This window comes from Monodelphis domestica, chromosome 7, assembly GCF_027887165.1.
Source record: "Monodelphis domestica isolate mMonDom1 chromosome 7, mMonDom1.pri, whole genome shotgun sequence".
Taxonomy (NCBI): Eukaryota; Metazoa; Chordata; class Mammalia; order Didelphimorphia; family Didelphidae; genus Monodelphis; species Monodelphis domestica.
This window is the reverse complement of record NC_077233.1, coordinates 52006944-52027161: the sequence shown is the minus strand read 5'-3', so window position 1 is coordinate 52027161 and position 20218 is coordinate 52006944. Positions and strand designations below refer to the sequence as shown.

General features: G+C 40.6%; 1 protein-coding gene across 11 annotated transcripts in view; it reads right to left on the bottom strand.

Moving 5' to 3' along the window:
• Positions 1-1181: 1181 nt before the first annotated feature.
• Positions 1182-20218, bottom strand: part of SETD5 (SET domain containing 5) — a 74481-nt gene continuing 55444 nt past the window's right edge. For 6 of the 11 annotated variants that reach the window (XM_056804584.1, XM_056804583.1, XM_056804585.1 and 3 more), the window contains 7 exons: positions 17092-17345; positions 13322-13378; positions 10888-11361; positions 9972-10267; positions 8836-8972; positions 4149-4237; positions 1182-3767 (listed from right to left, as the gene is read on the bottom strand). In XM_056804584.1, the coding sequence (XP_056660562.1) occupies positions 3168-3767; positions 4149-4237; positions 8836-8972; positions 9972-10267; positions 10888-11361; positions 13322-13378; positions 17092-17345 (1907 nt within the window). In that variant the 3' untranslated portion in view covers positions 1182-3167. The remainder of the gene's footprint in view (positions 3768-4148; positions 4238-8835; positions 8973-9971; positions 10268-10887; positions 11362-13321; positions 13379-17091; positions 17346-20218) is intronic. The other 5 variants (XM_007500163.3, XM_056804586.1, XM_056804587.1 and 2 more) reach the window with 1 other exon arrangement.

Sequence of the window (20218 nt, the reverse complement as noted above, 5' to 3'; positions counted from 1 at the left end):
GTGGCCTACTATTTTCTCTAGAATAAAATTAATGTTTCTTCTCCTTGGCTTTCAAAACCCTAGCCCCATTCTGGTGAGCCTATGGTACATGTGCTGGAGGGGACTGTTCTCCTGCCCAGCAGCCCAATGGCAGCACTTTCTCCTTCTCCGAGTTAAGAGGATGATTCCCATGTGGTATCAGGGTGCAGTTTGAGCTCTAAAAGGTTCCCATCTCTGCCCTCACCATCAGGCCCAACTTACCTTTTTAGTCTCAATGGATATGAGCCCCACAGGCTTTCTCTTTGTTCCTCACTAATGACACTCCACATCTCTTGTCCTTCAGTTCTTTTCTGCTGCTGCTCCGCATGCCTGGGATACTCCATCCTTCCTCTCTTCCTTTAAGGGTCAGCATAGGCACCACAAAATCTTCCCTGACACCCCACACCCCTGCCAACTACTGGCTCCTCCTTCCCAAACAACCTTGCCATATTATATGTGTGTGTATCTCTAAACCTATGCAGATGCAAGTATTTAATAGCATGTTTATGCTACTTACACATATTTATTCATCTCTCTGATTAGAATGTGTTTACTGCAAGCAGGGACTATTTTATACTTTGTATTTGTATCCCTAGTGCCTAGCACATTGCCCAGAATGCTAAAAGCACTTAATACTTATTGACTAATTGCTCTGCCTATATTGGTCTTATTGTAAACAAATGAGACTCTGGAGCTTGAGGTACTTTCTAAAGTTCTAATGATTCTGTAGCCACAAGATAGGAAGCTACATAGTCTACCTCGTCTGGGAAGGTTCTTGCTATACTTGAGGGGCATCCAAAGAGGTTGCCTATTGCTGCTAGTCTCTCTTTATATTTCAAGACTTCTTCACCTATATGCAACAACCACTCATTAAATCCTTTTGGAAAGAATGTTTAGAACAAGGTACTTGTTCTAAGTACCTAAGTCTAAGGAACAAATGTTCCATAGCGGTGTGAGGCAGTTTTCTTCTAACACAAGAGAAATACCCCAAATCACACCATGTTTCATTTATGTATGACCCTGGGTCATAAAAAAGTCAGATTAGTGCACTGATAGGAAAACTCTCACTCCCTCAATGGGTCAGTCTCACTTTGGCATAGGAAGGATGGTACTATTATGAACAGGTTAGAGGATATCATATTAAGAGGAAGTAAAGTTTTAACTTTTTGATTATCAAGGTAAGTATTTTATTATAAAAATTATTACATCTCTTGTGAAAGTTCAAATGTTACAGCAAGGTGTAAACACTCCACTTGAGAAAGAAGTGATACTTCTTCCCTTCCAAGAGTTCTCCCCAACCCCCCACCCCCCTCCCTATCCCCCAGGAGGTCTGGTCTCTACAGCACCCTGCCCACACAGAGTGGCTGGGGCTTCTGCATGTGCCAGGCAGGCTTTCTTCAGCCTGCCCACTATGCTCTCTCCTCTGCTCATGGTGAAGAGGAGAATGTAAACCCCAGCCCAAACGGAGAGGCATTTACACACATTTTATAATATACAAAGAAACCAGCATCCCAGGCGACATGATTCTCATTCCCAATGCTCTCCCAGACTGATGGGCTCTTGCAGGGGGAATGAAGTACTTTGTTGGTTCAATTTTTAAAAATCTCCCCTTTTTTGAGCAAACACCTGATTTCAATTTTGGAAATAGTGAAATTTTGTAACAGTCACACACAAAAGAGAAGACTGTGCATATGATAGTTGTGGAAAAGGGGGAGAGAAAAGAAAGTGGACAAGAGGTAGGGAGGGAGGCAGGGAGGAAATATGGAGGGAGACTCACAGTATTATCCTGTCCAAAAGAAAAGAAGGTCCACTGCAGCACCAGGGATTATACCTGTTGTATATTAGCTAAACCTACGATGGTTATAACTGAATATAAAATTAGATAAATAAAAACACGCCAGATATTACCGTAAACAAGTGAAAGAAAGAAGCTAGCGACTGTATGGAATTGAACGACTGTGCTCCCCATGTAGGCCAGCTCCAGAGCACCCCCAGTGTGTACAGTGGGTGCGAGGCCCAAGCGGGGGGCATCCAAGCTGCTCCGGTGCTGGCCTGACAATATCCATGGGGTGCATCTGGGGCTGCGGGTAGCCTCATGATGGCACCCTGGCACCACCATCAATACCTCCCCCAAATGCTCAATGCCTGCTCACAATCTGGGGGCTGGCAGCGGCAGCCCTGCCGTCACACATGCACAGTGCCCAGTTGGGGACCAGTGCAACAAATGTGACGGTCTACTTTGGATCCTCTTGGAGGCGGGGGTCGGGAGAAACAAAGATTCATGTGATCCCCAAACCACACTGAATCCCAGCCTCCTTCCTGGTCAAACCTATGAAGACCTGCCAAGGAGCAGCACAACTGGCCAATCAGATCCAAATTCTCTTTCCACCCACTGGAGAGGTTAATGAATCTATGAATGGCTAAGAAGGGGATGGCGGGGGGGAGGCGGGAAGGAAGAGGAGAAAGGAACAGGTGGACAGCAGCAGAGAACGGACAATCAACCCCTGAATAATCCAGAGCTGGCTGAAGCCTCGTCTTTAGAGGAGACATCCCTTAATCACGACACATGCTCCAAGCCCCCCTCCCCCCAACTACCCACTGCTTGGGGACTCTAGGATAAAAGAAAGGAAGCATTTGTTTCTGCTGACAAACCTGGACTAGATTTGTTAGTGACTGGAATGGTCATTTAAGGGAGGAATGCCCACCTGCCATGAGTGCTGGAGAACCTGGCCCTATGCAGATGGCTGCTAATCGTACTCCCCTTTATTCTTTTTCTGAATTGTTTTCAAATTGAAAAAGATGTCCTCATTGCAAAAGTGACTACAGGTGATGGGCACAATGGGAGATGGAGGCTCGACACAAGTCATTGCACTTAGAACCGTTATTAACCGAAACACCATTGGCTTTTCAACAATGTACCCTAAAGAGCAGGGAGAAACTTCTCGGCAGTCTCCACTTCAGACAAGATTTACATCTTCCTCCAAGCCTCGAAGCCAACAATGCTCACAAGTCTTGTTCTCCTCATCCAGACCCAATCCTCTGGTGCCTACATTCCCCTCCACAGCAACTTGCCTGGCCCAGGATCCAGAGGCCACTGGAAGCAGCTATGGGCTCATTTGGTTCATCAGTCTGCCCAGAATCCAGAAGCCCTAGGAAAGTCCTGTCTGAGTTTTGACTCCAGACCCTTGCAGCTGCTGTAGTCTGTATGGGTGCACTCCCTCACCGCCACGGTGTGGGTAATGCTGTGAATTGGAAACTGTGGATACCCTGGAGGTCTGGAAGGCAGCTGACTGTCCAGAGCCGGGCAGGCTGATAGTCCGTAAGTCTGATGGCAACGATCTAGAATTTGGGGGGAAGGAAGTGGAACTCCAAGTTCCTGTGCTGGACTGAGAAACAGAGTCTGAGGGGAGAGAAGAGTCTGAGGGGCCTTGCAAGGGAGGACTAGCAGCAGTAGAGGGGCAGCTCCTCTTCTGGATGCTGCTGCTTCCACAATGTGGCTGGCTATTGTAATACCCTGGTGTCCCGGCAAAAAGTCCCAGTGAGTCTGTGGGTGCGGAGTGGGCAGGGCTGGAATAGGATGTAGAAGAAAGGGAGGACTCCGAAGAACTGTGGGAAGGGGTATTTCCAGACCTCAGTGCTGCAGTACGGTAACTGTATCCTGGAGATTGAGTGGGGTGTCCTTTGAAGGGGGAAGAACTCTGTTGAAGGAGGCTCTGTGACTCTGTCCTTGGACTGTCACACTGTAGGAGCTAGAAGGAGAAAAGGGGAGAAGGAAGCGTATGAGAGAATGAATGGGTATTGTACCCCACTCTCCCTGAAATCCCTTTACTGCATCCAGGTTTGCACAGAACTAGAAGTTAACTAGCCTGTGCTAATTTATTAGCACGTTCTCAGAGGTGACACAGGTCCTGAAATAGATGCTATCAGTACATCTGTTTTGCTTACCTAAATTACCCACAACATGTATTTCTAAAACTGATCTCAAATACTTAAAATGATTTTTCATGTGATCCACAGTGGCAGTCATATCATCTCAGAACCTGCAGATCTAATGACTTCATGAAAGTTTCCCCACATCAGATACCTGCCATGGCCTGTAACACAGGACTCAGTGGCAAGCCCTTCCTTACCTGGTAGCTATATCTGGAAGGGCTATAAACAGCAGATCCTTTGGAGAGAGCAGAGCTGGTCATCTCTGGGCCTTCTCCCTCAGTAGGATCTGGAGGGTAGAACAGACAAGAAGCACCTCACTTTTATGGACTTGAAAAAGGACTAGAGCCTGCCTTTAGAGAGCTTCAGTACCAGAAGACAGGCTACCAAAGGATGAGCTCTGGACCATAGCAATGCCTACTAAGAGATACAGGGGAAGGCTATTAAGATTCCTCTTAATAACCACCACCTCCACCACCAAAACCCCCTGCCTTCTGTCTTGGAGTCAATACTATGTGTTCGTTCTAAGGCAGAAGAGTGGTAAGGTCTAGGCAATGGGGATTAAGTGACTTGCCCAGAGTCACATAGCTAGAAAGTGTCAGAGGGCAGATTTGAACCCAGGACCTCCTGTCTCAAGGCCTGATTCTCTGTCCACTGAGCTACCTGGCTTCCCCCTAAGATTCCTCTTGAGGAAGGGAGAATTCACATCTGTAAAATTTCAGAGTCCAGAACTGTCTTGATACTTTTACTCCAATATGCATTTAGAAAATATTTCTTAGCTATTTAACTCATACAAAAATTGTGCTGTTTTTAATAAATTCCTACTTTTTTTCAGTGTCATTAAGTTTTGAGTAATGTCTCCACCCCCCCACCCCCATCCTATTTTTCCATAAGTACTTGGGTTTTTAGTGTGCAATTTTGTATAGCATGGTACTTTTGGGGAACAAATGCCATTTGAAAGCAGAATTGACTAGCATAGTATTTTATGGATAAAGAATCTTGGAGACAATATCTCATTTAAACCTCCTAAGACCCCATGAGAGGAAATAGAGCAAGGATGATATTCTCTCTACTTATACAGAATTACAGTTCAGTGACTTGGCTAGAAACTTAAGATGGGATGGAAATATTAGGACTTAAATTCTGAGTCTAGTGTTCTTTCTGGGATCCCCTGCTACCTCAACAGGTCATAAGGCTTTCTTTGTCTCCCCAGCATTGAGCACACTGCCTGGTAATGGAAACACTTAATAAATGCTTGCTAACTGACTGAAAACAGCTCATTCAACCTGATTGCTGCTATCAGAATGAGCGGAATATGGGAGAAGGCCTTAAGTGGTTAACTCAGGGCTCTTACAAAAAATGTCTGTTCTGATTCCCTTGCCATTCTCCATTTCATTGTTTTATGGAGTAGGATTTCCAGCTTTTGAGAAAGATCAAAACAAATTGTAAAAAATAAAAATCATTAACAAACTAGAAGACTAAAAACAAGAATATATAGTGTGTCAGTAGAGGCAACTCCAACCTGATCGTTTTAAACAAGCTACAAATGCAAAAAAAAAAATGAAGTTGATACAATAGAAACTGAACTATACTCTCATAATTTCTTGGAGAAATGCAATCAGCAGATCAAAAGAGCTTAGAAACCTCTTCAGTCAACAGATACTTCATCAAATTAGAGAGAGGGAACCAATGACAACACTGGGTAGGAATGCAAATTTGTTTGCAAATCACAAAGAGAAAAATAAGCTTAAAGAAAGCTTAGGCACATGCCAGCTAACAGACCTTACCTGAGAGAGTTAAAAGAGGAAGCTGGACAGTGGACAATTGATGGACAAAATACACGTATTCTCATTTAAAAAACAAAAAACAAAAAAAAAACTTACCTTGTGTCTTAAAATTGATCTTAATTATCGATTCTAAGGCAGAACAGTAAGGGTTAGGCAATTGTCTAGCATGACACATACGTCTATGGGCTGATTTGAACCCAGGACCTTCCATTTCTAGGCCTAGCTTGCCATCTTCTGAGCCACCTACCTGTCCCAACAAGATTCTTAAGAGTCCCCTCTTCCCCAAAATAATAATGAAACTGCAATGTTTGAGTTTAATAACCTAGTCCTGGCATAGGGTGCATGAAGGTATGTCATCATTGCCTGATAGGGGTTGGAGATCAAGGTGCAGAAGGTGTGCATTTTGGGACAAGGTAAGTGTGTGTTCTAAGATTCCCCCGCTCCTCCACAGGGTGGTAGTGGTAATGGAGGGAGAGCCATTGAAGCATTAAAAAAAAAAAACACACACACACAGCAATGGAATACTATTGTGCTCAAAGGAATAATAAAGTGGAGGAATTCCATGGAGACTGGAACAACCTCCAGGAAGTGATGCAGAGCGAGAGGAGCAGAATCAGGAAAGCATTGTACACAGAGACAAACACACTGTGGTACAATCGAATGTAATGGACTTCTCCATTAGTGTCAATGCAGTGATCCTGAACAATCTGCAGGGATCTAAAAAACACTATCCACAAGCAAAGGATAAACTGTGGGAGTAAAAACACCGAGGAAAAGCAACTGCTTGACTACAGGGGTTGAGGGGATATGACTGAGGAGAGACTCTAAATGAACACTCTAATGCAAATACCAAGAACATGGAAATGGGTTCGAATCAAGGACACAGTGGAATCCACAGTTGGCTATGGGAGAGGTGGGGGGGAGGGGAGGGAAGGAAAAGAAAATTATCTTTGTTCCCAATGAATAATGTTTGGAAATGACCAAATAAAATAATGTTTAAATAAATAAAATAAAATGAGGCAATTAAAAAAAAAACACAGCAGAAAAGGAAATTTCAGAAAGAAACATGGAATAAGAAGAACTCCCCTCCTATCCAACCAGGATCACTTTTTGAAGGAGATAAACTTGAATTTATTATATACTTAAAAAAACCAACAATACCCTTATCTTAAAATCAACACAAAGTATCATCCTAAGGCAGTAGAATGGTAATGGCTGGGCAATTGGGGTTAAGTGGATTGCCCAAGGTCACATAGCTAGGAAGCATCTGAGGCCAGGTTTGAATTCAAGACCTAACACCTTTAGGCCTGGCTCTCTATCCACAGAGCCAACTAGCTGTCCCCTTTCATTATGTATTTTTAAAAACTGTGAAGCCAGAATTGAATTCAGAATTTCTCATCTCCAGGCCTAGCTCTATTCAGACACCTTCCCCTTTCCCCTCATCTGCCCCTAGCTTGCTTTTTAAATACTAACAGGGGATAGCTGGAGACACAACCTGTTTGTAATAGAAATCTGTGATTCCCCCCACTCCTTTTATTTAGTATGTGAAAGTACTTTTTTTTGTTTGTGACATCAAAGAATATGGGATACTAGATTAATATTACACAGGAAGGTCTGTGTAATTGAGGGCATTTGTTCAAGATATATGAAAATTGGTGATGGTAGCATTTATAAACCACTTTAAAGTTTGCAAAAGATTTTACAACTGAGTAAATTGACATGGATAGAAATTAAGTGACTTGTTCACTAAAGAGGTATAACAGGTGTCTTAAGATCAGATTCAATCTGGAGTCTTGACTCTTAGGCCCAATTCTTGACTCCACCACACCACCACTTAGTGCTGACCTTTTCATAATTGCATTAAGCCCCAGAACACGGAAAAGTTCTTTTAAATAATCTAAAAAAGAGTTTAGTATAACCAAGGGGTAGGTGTGAAAAGTATGCATAACACATTAAGTTTAATTAGCTGTAATATCTTTCTTAAATCTAGACAATCAACAAAACAATAATCAAGAACTGATTTAGAGTGATTGGGGTGGTGGTTGTTGTTTCTGAGGTATAAATACTCATAGTGAAAATTTAACAGTTGGGGCTTATGAACCAGTTTGAGCGGGCACCAGAACAACCTTGGACCTAATCATCCACAAAATTTTGAAAAATCAGGTGGACACTGTCCATACTATGATATGCAGTTAGATAGGACAATTCTAGGGCTAGTGCAGGTGTGCATATACTTTGGATAAACACTACAAATGGATAACATGCTAGATAGAGAAAAGAAGATTAATTTTTTTATGGAAACTGTACATTGCTTTATTTTTTTTAGGCCTTTATTTTTTCCCCTCAATTACATGAAAAAACAATTTTTAACCTTCACTTTTTTCAGTTTGAGCCAAATTCTCGTCCTCCCTTCCCAAGATAGCAAACAATCTGATGAAAAGTTTATGTGTACATTGCTTTCAAATAACCTCAAGTTTCTTTCCAAAATGAAGGTCCATCTGTTTAAATTTCATCATTCTTCTCATGATACTAGCTGCAAGTCATCAAAATTTCTGAAGAATTCAAACAAAAGGCCATCTCTCCCAAGGGGGAATGACATATTGCAGGTGTTAGCAGGTTGTAACATATTACAGGCAAAGACCTACATTGCAGTAGTATTATAAAAGGAATTTTACCAGAGAAAATTGTAATGGAAAGAAAGGTAAGTCATGTAACCAAGTAAAGGATAATCCATGAGAACACTTAGTGTCCATCACTGTCCCTTGGCATTTTCAAAATATCACCTGAACCAGAAGACCCAGTAGGTTGGATGGTTTTATGGAGGGACAGGAGCCATAATTATATGCTGTGATCTGTGTCAATGAAAAGAACAACTGCCTGAAGGCTGACTATTCTTATCAAAGAAAATGATAGGAATGTAGGAAGGTGTCATTTGGGCAAAGGAGAAAGACCAGAAAAACAAATGATGTTCAAGAACAAGAGTCATAGAAGCACAAAACAGGTCAATGTAAAGTTGGAAATCCAAATGGACAGCAGATGTCTACTGCTTCCAAACTCTGGCTCTTGCCTACCTCATCTCCAGAGGCCTCACTCTGCTTACCTGATTCTTTCTCAGTGGTACTCTCCCAAGCTGGGGAAGTCTCTTCTTTCTGTGACACCTTCACACTGCTGCTTCGAAGGACCTTTTTGAGAATGCCTCGTCCCTCTCGGAGACGCTCCACAGATGTGGGAACCATCCTGGGGAGGCAAGAGGACCTTATTTAAATGACAGTTAAAGAGCTCTCCAGGAATTAACCCCACCAGGAGTACTAAAAATCATATTCCTTAGGACCAATTCCACCAAGATGAGACATGAAATGGACATTAATACACCAAGAACCAAAATGTGACCAGTTTACCCCATTCTGAAAGGCAGATTTTTATGTCTTCTTTCACCCTATAGATCCTGGCTACACAGCTATCTAACCATGCTTCATTTCAAGGCAAAGTTCTCCGGTTCTCCAAGAGTCCTTCTCTGAAGACCTCAGCTCTCAATGACCATCCAGACTCTCCTATTTGTATCACTCATAGAATAGAATTTTGAAACTGGAAAGGACCTTGAACAAGATCATTTGGTCCAAGTAGTTCCTTTTCTCAGACAAAAAGCCTTGGAGAAACTTGCCATAGTCTACAAAGCAAATTAGCAGCTCAGCTAGGCTTTTAAGGTCTATTCTCATCACCACAATGTAAACTTGTTCTTTAAGAATTGCTTTATCCTTGGGATTTCTAGAACACTGATGGTCTAGATTTTTTATCTGGCATCTGACAACATACCAGGTGACTGATGGTTATTCTGTGTTCTGAGCCATGATCTTATCCCTCTGTACACCACTACTTAGTAAAGCACTCAGCATAAAATACTCAATAAATGTAATGATGAAGGATATCATTAGAGTGGAACCAGCTCTACTGCTCGACTTACCTTTAGAGTAAATGAGCAGAGGAGATCATGGTGGTGGCCACCAACATTCAAAATTAAATGCTGAAAGGCAGTTTCTTGGATTCAGTGACCTTTCTTAGGTTAGCAGTGAGGGTGAAAGCTGTGTTTTGGTACCATTAGACAGACTGACTGATAGAAAGGAGGGAGGAGGTGGCTCTATAAGAGAAGCACTCCTATAACTCTCCAGGAAAAGTTTAGAATGACTTTAGAAGAACCCTTCTTACAAAGAATCAAAGTAAATTTCCTCCAATACTTACCATCTACTGCTGATATTCTCTTGAGGTCTGCAGTGAGACGAAGTAGTACCCCTAGGGTCTGTAGGGCTTATATCATCCACTGGGGGAACAGAGGAATGGGATGGGGAAAAACCCCTGTGAGGGGAAGATGGGGCTCGGGCTAAAGATCCCTGGACACCAAAGGTTTCAGTGTCAGACACTGAGCTATTGCTGCCCTGCCGGCTGGGAGTCCCCGTACACCGCACAGAGTCACCAACCAAATTCAAAGAATTCTCCTTAGCTTCCTGTTTCCGTTTACGGTACTCTAGCAAAGACACCTGAGGAGACACACAAAAAAAAAAAACAGGGCTTCAAGTAAGAGATATTTACTACATCATCGGAAAAAGATGACAAACAAAAGATTAAAAAATGTCTAAAGGAGAGCTCTTCTATGCATCAAAGTTACTGAAATCATAAATGATGTAGTCAAGTTTCAGCAATCTTCTTGGTGTGAGAGCTAAAATTCAATCTTAAGATACACGAAGAAAGAATAATTCAAAATTAGCAGTAAGAAGCCCTATTCTAGATATTTAGTATACCAAGTTTTAAAGGACTTGATATTCTTGCTGTATGTTCTCAAATCCATAATATATCTAGGTATGCAGGTCAATCACATTGGAGCAACAAATGATCTTAGAGATAATGCAATTTTTTCAGCCTACAGGTAAGGAAATGGAAACCTAAAAGAATTACTTTCCCTATTTTATACATGGGAGAAACAGCTGTTCATTCTTTAGCATGCCAATTTAGCAGATCTTGATCTCATTTACCCTTCTGCTTTGGGTTCTCTGAAATTCTGTAGTTGTGTATACTAGATTAAATCTATGGAAAAGGAAAACTTTGTTGACAGTACTTCAGTTATAGTTCTTTAATGTGGAAGAAACATGAAAATACTTGCCTTTTTCCTTTGAGGTGGGTTCTGAGGGGCAGGCTTGACTCCATCACTGGCCTTCTCACCACCAGGTGACATTGATCCACGTGATATATCTTTAATTAGACCGTGTTCATGTCTGCTGGAATACCCTTCTGCAGGAGAACTACAATACCTTGCATCAGAATTTAAATGTTTCCTATCTCCCACCAGGGGAGAGCCTCGCAACAGTCCATCTGCTCGAGGCATAGCGTTCAAAGGTGAGAAGGCATACATTAAATTAAATTCTGTCCGGAAGGCCTGGTCTGAATTTCTTAGAAGGGTCTGTTGTCCATCTCCATTATTGCCTTGGTGGCTGCTGTCTGATGTGGAAGGGATGGAGGGCTGAGAAACCAGGTCAGATTGACCTGAGTTGAGCAAGACTTGTCTCTCCAGGCAGTTGTTAGTGTTAGGCTCAAGGTATCCTACCTTTGCCATATCCAGATCTGTCCGGAGACCAAGCTGGAAAAACAAAAACCAACGAAGACATGGGGTAGGGGAGAAAGTGAGTGGGGCAGAAAGGAAGGGGAGTAAAGGGTACAGGTGAGAAAGTAAGGCAGAAAAGATGGGGTGATGGTAGTGGAGGAAAGAAAACCATTAATGTGTGCAAAAGCTCCACATAATGACAGTTACACAGGCCAGATGTCTAACAAACCCCCAGCCTTTTCCTACACTGTGTTAAGTCTTTCCAGAGGAAAGCACTCAAGAACTAAGAATTAAAGAATTGGTCAAATGAGGCTATCTCATCTACTCAGCTTTTTTTTTTTTTTGCCGAGTCACCTTGTAACACAATAAGGGACTTGCAGTAAAATAAGGGAATTACCTGAGCCCCATGCACGTTATAGAAGTGAGACTGGTGTCTTAAGATAACTGGCTCCTGATGTATTCATTTCTAAATTAATACTGATGGAGGCTAGGAGGGGGAAGGGCGAAGGAAAGAAGGGTGGGGGGGAGAAGGAAAGGGGGAGTATTTAAGTTACTAGTTCAATTAAGATGAATGGTATTAAAGACATCAACCAACCAGTACTTCCTTCAGACATTATCCATTCATTTTCACTGTTAACCAGATCTGTTTTACACATCCAACTTGGTGATCATTCAATTCTTGGCTTACCATTTAAGGTAAGCATACCAGCACAACAGAAGACCAATAATACAGCCCCAATAAAGCACAGCATTCCAGAACCATCCATGCACCTAAACTCTTATTTCATCGGCTATGCCATTACTTTACAAACTACCACATACTTGCTGCAAATTGCCAACAAGTCATATACACACTGACAGTCAATTTACAATAACGGATCGGTTGTATAACCCTAACTGAAGGAAAAACATCATTCTTAACTATTGATATTCCTTCAACATAGAATGGCACACCAAGACCCTGCATCACTATAGCACCTATGGGTCTTGAGCACAAAGAAAATACAAATTTCTCCCTTTTACATGAAGTGCCAAAGCATATCCCAACTTCCTTTCAAACAGTGAAACACCAACACCTTCACCTTTCAGAGACTACAACATGATCTATATTTATCCCACGCTTTCAATTTTAGGACTTGAACATCTATTTTGAAAGATTTTACATTTTTTCATTTATGAAGCTCTGGCACTAAAACCTCCATGTGCTCTGGCTATAGCATTACAGCTTCCAGAAACAACAGACATGGTTGGTCTTGCTGCTATTTCCAATGCTACTTAGTAGTCAAGTCAATGAAACCACATGGTAAAAGGGTAGCCACCAAAGGCAAGGGTGCCTCATCTGAATGAAACCCTTGAGATTTATTTAGTGGTTCTCTGCAGTGTTTGGCACTAGTCATATCAGACAGTCATTCAGGGAGGTAGTTCTATCTAAAAGTCAGGCAGAATAATCATCACATCCCCAGAAAAATATACTCAACACCTAAAACACAAGCGAATATATAAGACTTATGTTTTTCCTATGGTGTATCAGGGAGAAACTATTTTTTCACCAAACTAAAACCAGTCCCTTCCTTTCATGAGCATGGAAAAATAAACACAAAAATAGCTTTCAACTTCTGGTTCAATTAGTTTCTTCTCCTAAAACTGTTTGGAACCTCGCTTTCTTAATTATTCCTTCTTTTCTGAGGTTCTCAGACATTTTATTAATATGCCTTCAAACTTAACTTCAGTGCCTACCCATTCTTTACACAAGGCAATTGCTTCACTGTTCCACATGCAAACAATACAGGCACCTGACTTTCCTTGATCTATATTTTGATAATCCTGAGCAGTCACACATTCTAAGATTCATTCAACTTACTGGTAAAGGTCAGCCACCCTCCAGCCCATAACCCCATTCACACTCTTCCCTTGGTCCCTCCCCACACACTCAGGTCCACACTCATGCACACTCACTCTCAGCCTCCGAGTGTGATTGAGATGGTGTGATAACTACCTCGGGTGACAGGGACTCGGGCCTATGCGCAGGGGAACTCTCAGGGGAGGATATGTTCTAGAGGAGGGAAAAGCATCTTGTTATTCATCTACTCAAAGTCAAGAAGCAAAACAAAAACAAAAAAACAAAACAAAACAAAAAAAAAAGTAAAAGCAAGCATAGATGTTAGCCATGACTTTTCTTATCAGAATGCACAGGGGAAATACTCAACCGTAGAACTCATCTCAATGGTCAATGACTTGGTATGTTAAATGCTTCCTAGTGCATTAGAAAGCATTTAAATCAAATCAACTGTTATTTTTTTCCCCATGCTTCAACTAAATATCCCAAGGGGATAATAATTGAGTTAGATTGGTATGGTTCTACAGTATGATATTTCTTTATATTCTAGGTCAGAGGTTGGCAACCTATGATTTTTGAGTCATGAGATGGCACCTAATTATTGGTGGTACTCTACAGTTCCCCAATAGCTAAAATGGTTTCCTTTATCCCCCCATTTCCTCTTATCTTTCAGCGGACTAAGAGGGGAGGGTTGTGGGGGGAAGAGGAAGAATGCTGCTTATATCCCTAGTTGTAACTACTGTTCTGAATAGCTATCAAGGGATATGCATTAGGAATAGGGAACTTCTTTCAAGAGAAAAGGTAATATTTAGCTCTTGGCTTAATTTCTTATAACCCACCACAACCTATCCTCTCCTTCCAAACAAGTGTCTATCAGGTTCCCAAAGCATCTCTCCCAGATACTGAAATTCACAAATATATTATAGATCTGAAAGAGTTACAATATAAGATGCAGGGCCTGATATCATACAAAGACATATTTAGTGCTTCATCTTAAGATGTCATCCTCAAAGATAAACATCGTAAGACTACTAGAATGTTTCTTCAATTTAGATTGGGGAGATACAAACTAAATGACTGGAATAGTAAGATCTAGACTGTCAGAACTGGTGGAAAAGCTAGTATAAAATACTGGACTGATTTTGTCCAAATGGAAAGTTGAAAAGCAGATGGAGTTATGGGCTTGGTAAATGGTGGCCAGCGGTAGTGAAAAATAGTCTTAATTTCAGCACAGGAGCCTTGATGGTAGGAATATGGAGGATCTGGGGACCTGAATTGGGGAATTTTTGTCAAGCTGTTGGATGGAAGGGTGGATGTAGGCCAAAAGCACTGGAGCAAAATCTGGGAAAAGGGGGATGAAGGGAAGGTTGTAGGGATCAGGATAAGGGATAGGTGAGAGATATTTGGCCTTTCTCTAGTCTTTCACATTTAACTTTATTTCCAAATGTCCCTCCCTTCTTTTGACTCTGAAAGTCTTTTTGTCTTGGTCCTGAATAGCTCAAAATTTTTCAGTCTCTCCCTCCCAATTCAAAATTATTATACTTCTCTATCATGGACAGTTATGTCTGTTATATTCAATGGAGAAAACAATCATACTCCTTATTCTTTAAAATTTATTAAGTGGAAAAGTTGAACCTGCCTGACTTTCCTCTTTCAAAAACAAAACTCCTTGTAATTAAGCTATGGTCTGTTTTTGTTTGCTTTCTTTTTTATCTTGTGGGTCTAAACCCTTCAAAAACAAAGGACTCCCTCTACCCCTGGACTAGAATATAGGAAAACATGGCAATTAGTGCAGTGACATGGAACAGGCCAGGAAGATGAAGTTTTGCTTTACTGATAAGAAAAGCTTTAATTTTCCTTAATTAAATCAGATTTTAGAACAGTTGTTAGTACTATCTCCTTCCTAAAATTACTTTGTATTTACTTATCTGTATACATGTATTCACTTAGTAAAATGTAAGTTCTTCATAGGCAAGGTCAATTTTGGTTTTGGTTTTGTAGCCCTCGTGCCTAGCACCATGATATTTAAATGCCTGTTGATTTCAATGCTTTCTGATTTTGGGAGAGTAATTATAAAAATTTATAGAAGAGGCTTACTAAATATTGCTTCAATGTTATATTAAAGAACAGATAATAAAATTAGTTTTGGTTGGTAATAACAATCTCCTGCTACATAGGCGGTATGCCAAGTATTAAATTCAACTGACAAGGGAAACTACTCTTCAGTTTTCTAAATTCCTTCTTGATATTTAAAATAAAAATTAGATACCACCCATGAAAGATTAAATGAATATGCACAATCTAAACCTATTTTTGGACTACTGCAGCTGGGAAGCTTTGGTGTTATTGTTTCCCAGAGTCAGAGAAAGTAAGATTCTTTTTAAATGGTGAAAAATGGGAACAAGGGGCTGAATGGCTAAGTTGATTCTCAAAAAGAGATTGGATATTAATTAAATTAATAGAGGGGCAGTTAGGTGGCTCAGTAGATTGAGAACTCGGCTTATAGATGTGAGGCCCTGTATTCAAATTTAGCCCCAGGAACTTCCTAGCTGTGTGATCCTGGGCAAGTCACTTAACCCCAATTGCCTAGCCCTTACTGCTCCTCTGCCTTAGAACTGATACTAAGTAACAAGACAGAAAGTAAGGGTTTAAAAAAAAAAATAAATTTGGTTCTAATTACTATACAATTGCTTCTCCCCAGGGAGAACTTATTCTGTGAAATCTTTATACTATGAAACTTCAAATTTGTTAACTGAAGAGTTAGTTTCAACTACAAATACAAGTGAGATCAAAATTCAAAGAGTGAATTGTTTGACTTAATAACAAACTCCAGAGGAATCTAGTGAAGTAATTTGCTTAAATGGCAAAAATCTCTGGAAAAATTAATTGTAGCCATTAAGATATATTCAAAATAATCTTTCCCAAAGTGTTCCATAAATCATATAATCTGGACCTGGGAAGGCTAATTCCAAGGTGGCAATTTTGTGAATAATCCACAATATTTCTGACCTGGCATTCTATGATCCACTGTGCTGCAGGCCAAGCACTCACTTAAGCTCTGCAGGAAAGGCAGAGATACCTCTGTGATCAGCTAGAATACTCACTTCTAAACAATTACATCTAGAGGAATGAGATCTACATACAGGCAGAGCCTTAGGGGCAGAGCTGAGCATGCTCAGTTAGAACAGACTTTGCTAAAAAGCAGGAAGAGATGGTGTCTTTTTAGTTTATGTATGACACCTATTAAAGCAACATGCATAGATGGATGTTTAATGAAATCCTACTCAGCAAACCTCGTCACACAAGCTGAAATCCCAAGTGGTTTAGGATTACTTTTAGAAAGAGCTGAAGTATAAACTGAGATACATTTCTATCATACACTGGACAACAGATGATAAAAATGTGTGATACTGCCTATTGGATAGCCATTTGTCTACCCCTCATTTCTGAACAAGACAATGAAGTGAACATGAAAACACTCATGTGCCACAATGTTCCATGACATTATAGAATGAGGCAGTAATATGAAATTTTTTTAAAAGGGGGAAAAGAGGGGGAAGACTCTTCCCTAGTCAGTCTAACTAGCATCTTCAGATTGGTGTCAGGTGGTTGCTCTGTGGAGCTAGAGGCTAGGGCACACTACAGATAAAGCAGGAAGGCCAGCATGCTCACTGCCAGCAGGATTGAAGGTTCATGAACTGGCATGCAAAAGAAAGGGAATGGGATGGGTGGTATCACTGATTCTGTTCTGTGGAGAATGGTGGTGGTTCCCAAGATATGAGGCTAAGAGGTGGCCTTGAGAGTTTTCACTTGCAGAGACAGTGTGAGGCACATGATTAGACACATTTGTGGAATGATTACAGCTGTTGTGGGTGTATAATGTACAGAATCTTCATATATGGCCCCTCCCAACACCAAACTCCAATTACCTCAAACTGCAGGGGAGTATTGCAGCGACTAGTAGCGAGAGATGGAATTGGTGAGAACATTAGGCCATATCCATTCCGACATTCCTCCTCTCCTGGAAGGGTTGAGCAGGGCACAGTAAGCTGTGGGCTCTGTGAGCTGGGGATGGAAGGGATGGGAGGTGGAGGTGTGATTGGAGATAGAGGCCTCAGTAACTTGGTAACGTTCTGCTCCATCAGATATCGAGACTTCCATTTCTTTAATGGGCTCAGTAAGTCTGAAATACAAAGCTTGGATGAGAATTTGAAACTGTAGCTTAACAGGAGGATCTGCAATAAAGTCATTAATCTCCAACCCACAATGCTTTTAAATTCCTTTCTGCTGGGAGTCTTGTTCCATTAGTAACTATCCCTATCAAAGAAGAAAGCCCACAAAACCCACTGTAATTTCCAAAGCCCTCCCAAATTCTCTGGGAAACTATAAACCTACAAATCTATTCCCAAGGTTCACCCAAGTAGCAATCTCTTTCAGCCCAAACTAAAAAGGCAACTTCCTTAACGAGAATCTATGAAATCCTTTAAATGTATCGGGCAGAATAATGTCAATTTTTATAAACACTTTTCACATCTCTGCCCCATACCAACAATTCTATCACTAATCTCTACCTCACCTAAGTATTCTCAAAATATTTTGGCTCTTGCCTTTGTCAACTTCCTTAATAATTTCTTCTGTCTTTTCTAAAATTAGCAGAAAAGAGAATTTCCCAATTCATACTTGGGCTCTCAATTTTAGATTCCTAGTTTTAAAAATTATCACTAATACATGAATAAATCTTGCAAAAAAAAAAGTCCAGAAAGAAAAAAGATAGACTAAACATTCTTTTAGAGAATAGTCCTAATTTTCTATACTTCTTGGTTAATATAAATCTGTAAAAATTTACTTATAAAAAGACTTCATAGACTAAATCACAATTTATAGCCTCACTTATGCTAAAAGCTATTATTCAAACAGGCAGTGTCCCCTAACAACGGATCTGCTTTAAGTTTCTCAACTGCTCAGCTGTTTCCCTGTTCCTGATGATACTGGATTCTCTTATAAGATGAAAGTTGTGAGGTTGGGTTCAGAGAAGCCCTGACCTCAGCTTCACAACCTTCCAGAATTCAGCTTTGCTCATATTTAGGCCTTTAGTTGGTATATAGCCTTCTGCTTCCCCCTAAATTTTCTTCTGACTCAATTTCAGTAATCCAAGTTCTTTTATTTTGCTCATTATATATGAAACAGTACAATTTCTCACCTCTCTTTTCTGGCCTGTAAGAAACTCCTGCAAAAATATTCCCAAAGTTCAAGGCATAAGGTTAGGAACTACAGCAGGAGCTGAGCTATCATTGTTGCCCAATAATCCTCAATTCCATTCTACTTGAGTTATTGTAAGGTCCTCTCATTGTGCTTCTTTATCAGCTCCAAGATGGATTTCTATATAACATAACCCTACCAGCAGCTGGGCATTTAAAAGGGAAAAAAGCTGTTAGAGAGGAGGTCCTATCTGAATTACAATATAATTACACCTAAGGATATTAATGTCTCATCATCCTTTTAGCTTAAAAAAATGAACGATTTCAATGCTTCTTCCTAAATGACTGTTACTTGAGTATTGAAACTTTGCCTCTGGCCTATTTAATCTCATTTCAGTAAACCTGTTATTACTGTATAGCATTACAAACCTGCCCATTACTCCTCAAACATAAACTGACAGACCTAACCATCCTAGGTTATCATCCCATACACCTCTTCTCTCTTTTGCAGCTAACCCCTTAAGAAAGCAAAGGCTTTCTACAAAAGGTACCTCTACTTTCTTTCCTCTCAATCTCATTTCTCTCCTGGCTATCCTACTTTCAGTCTCCAATCCACCCTGCACCCTTCATTACTGGGGAAACCACATCTATTCATAAAATCCCATCAGCTTCACTCTCACTCCCTCTGAAAGGTAGAGGTAGAAAATCCAAAGTCTCTATTAAAGGCAGGAACCTAGGTCAAAAACATTCCAATCTCCAACTAGCTGAACTACTTTTGGAGTTCTCCGACTTTACCAATAGGCTCCCACATTGGATGCTTTCCCCAGGGCCCTGTCCCCACCCTCCACTTCTTTTGATGTGTTGTCTTTCCCCATTAGATTGTGAACTCCTTTAAACCAAGAATCACCCCGTACCCATGTCTGTATCCCTCACTTAGCAGAATTCTGAGCACATAGCAGGTGCTTAATAAAAATTTAATGACTCCTCTTAGCTCTAAAGTTTGACTTCCAACCTTATTCACTGAAACGGCTATCTCCAAAGTTCTACTTTGGATAATGACCTTTCTACAGTCTCTATACTGTCAGTCCCCCTCTTCTCTTTTACAACTTTCTTTTATCTAGTTTTTCATGATACTAGGGAAGAATAGTATGAATATAATCATATATTAAGTAATATTAATATAAAATATTATGATAAATTAGCACAATTAAAGGATAATATGTTAATGAATATATATATCATTAATGAATAGTACCATGCTATGACCACTTCTTCTTAATTCCCCTTTGCTAGATAGTCATCCAGACCATTCCTCCTTCAAGAATGTGTCATAGGTCCTCTTCTCTCTGTCCTATCCTATTTTACTTAATGTTCTTATTGGCCCCTATGGATTTGATTATCATTGTCTTGCTGATAATGAATTTACTTATCCAGCCCTAATTTCTCTGTTGGCTTCCAGTACTCTTGTCCCTCAATCACATATTCAAAAACTAAACTCATAACCTTTACCTTCCTCTCTAACTTACCTAAGAGTGTCAAGGGCACTATTGTCCTCCCATTCGCCGAGGTTTACAAACTTACATGTCATCATCAACTCCTTGCTCTCTTCTCATTGCCCATAGCTAATCTGTTGCCAAGACCTGTTAATTTTGCTTCTTTCTTTTCTATAAATATATGCCTCTTTCTCTCCTATGGCATTTCCAAACCCTCTTGTACACAGGCCCTTTCTCATCTGACACCTACCAGCTTGCTCTTCCTGCTATGTCTCTCCTCATTCCAGTCTCTCCTCCATTCAGCTACCAAAGTAATCTTACTACACAGCAATTCTAATCTTGTCTTCTTCCCTACTTCTACCTAT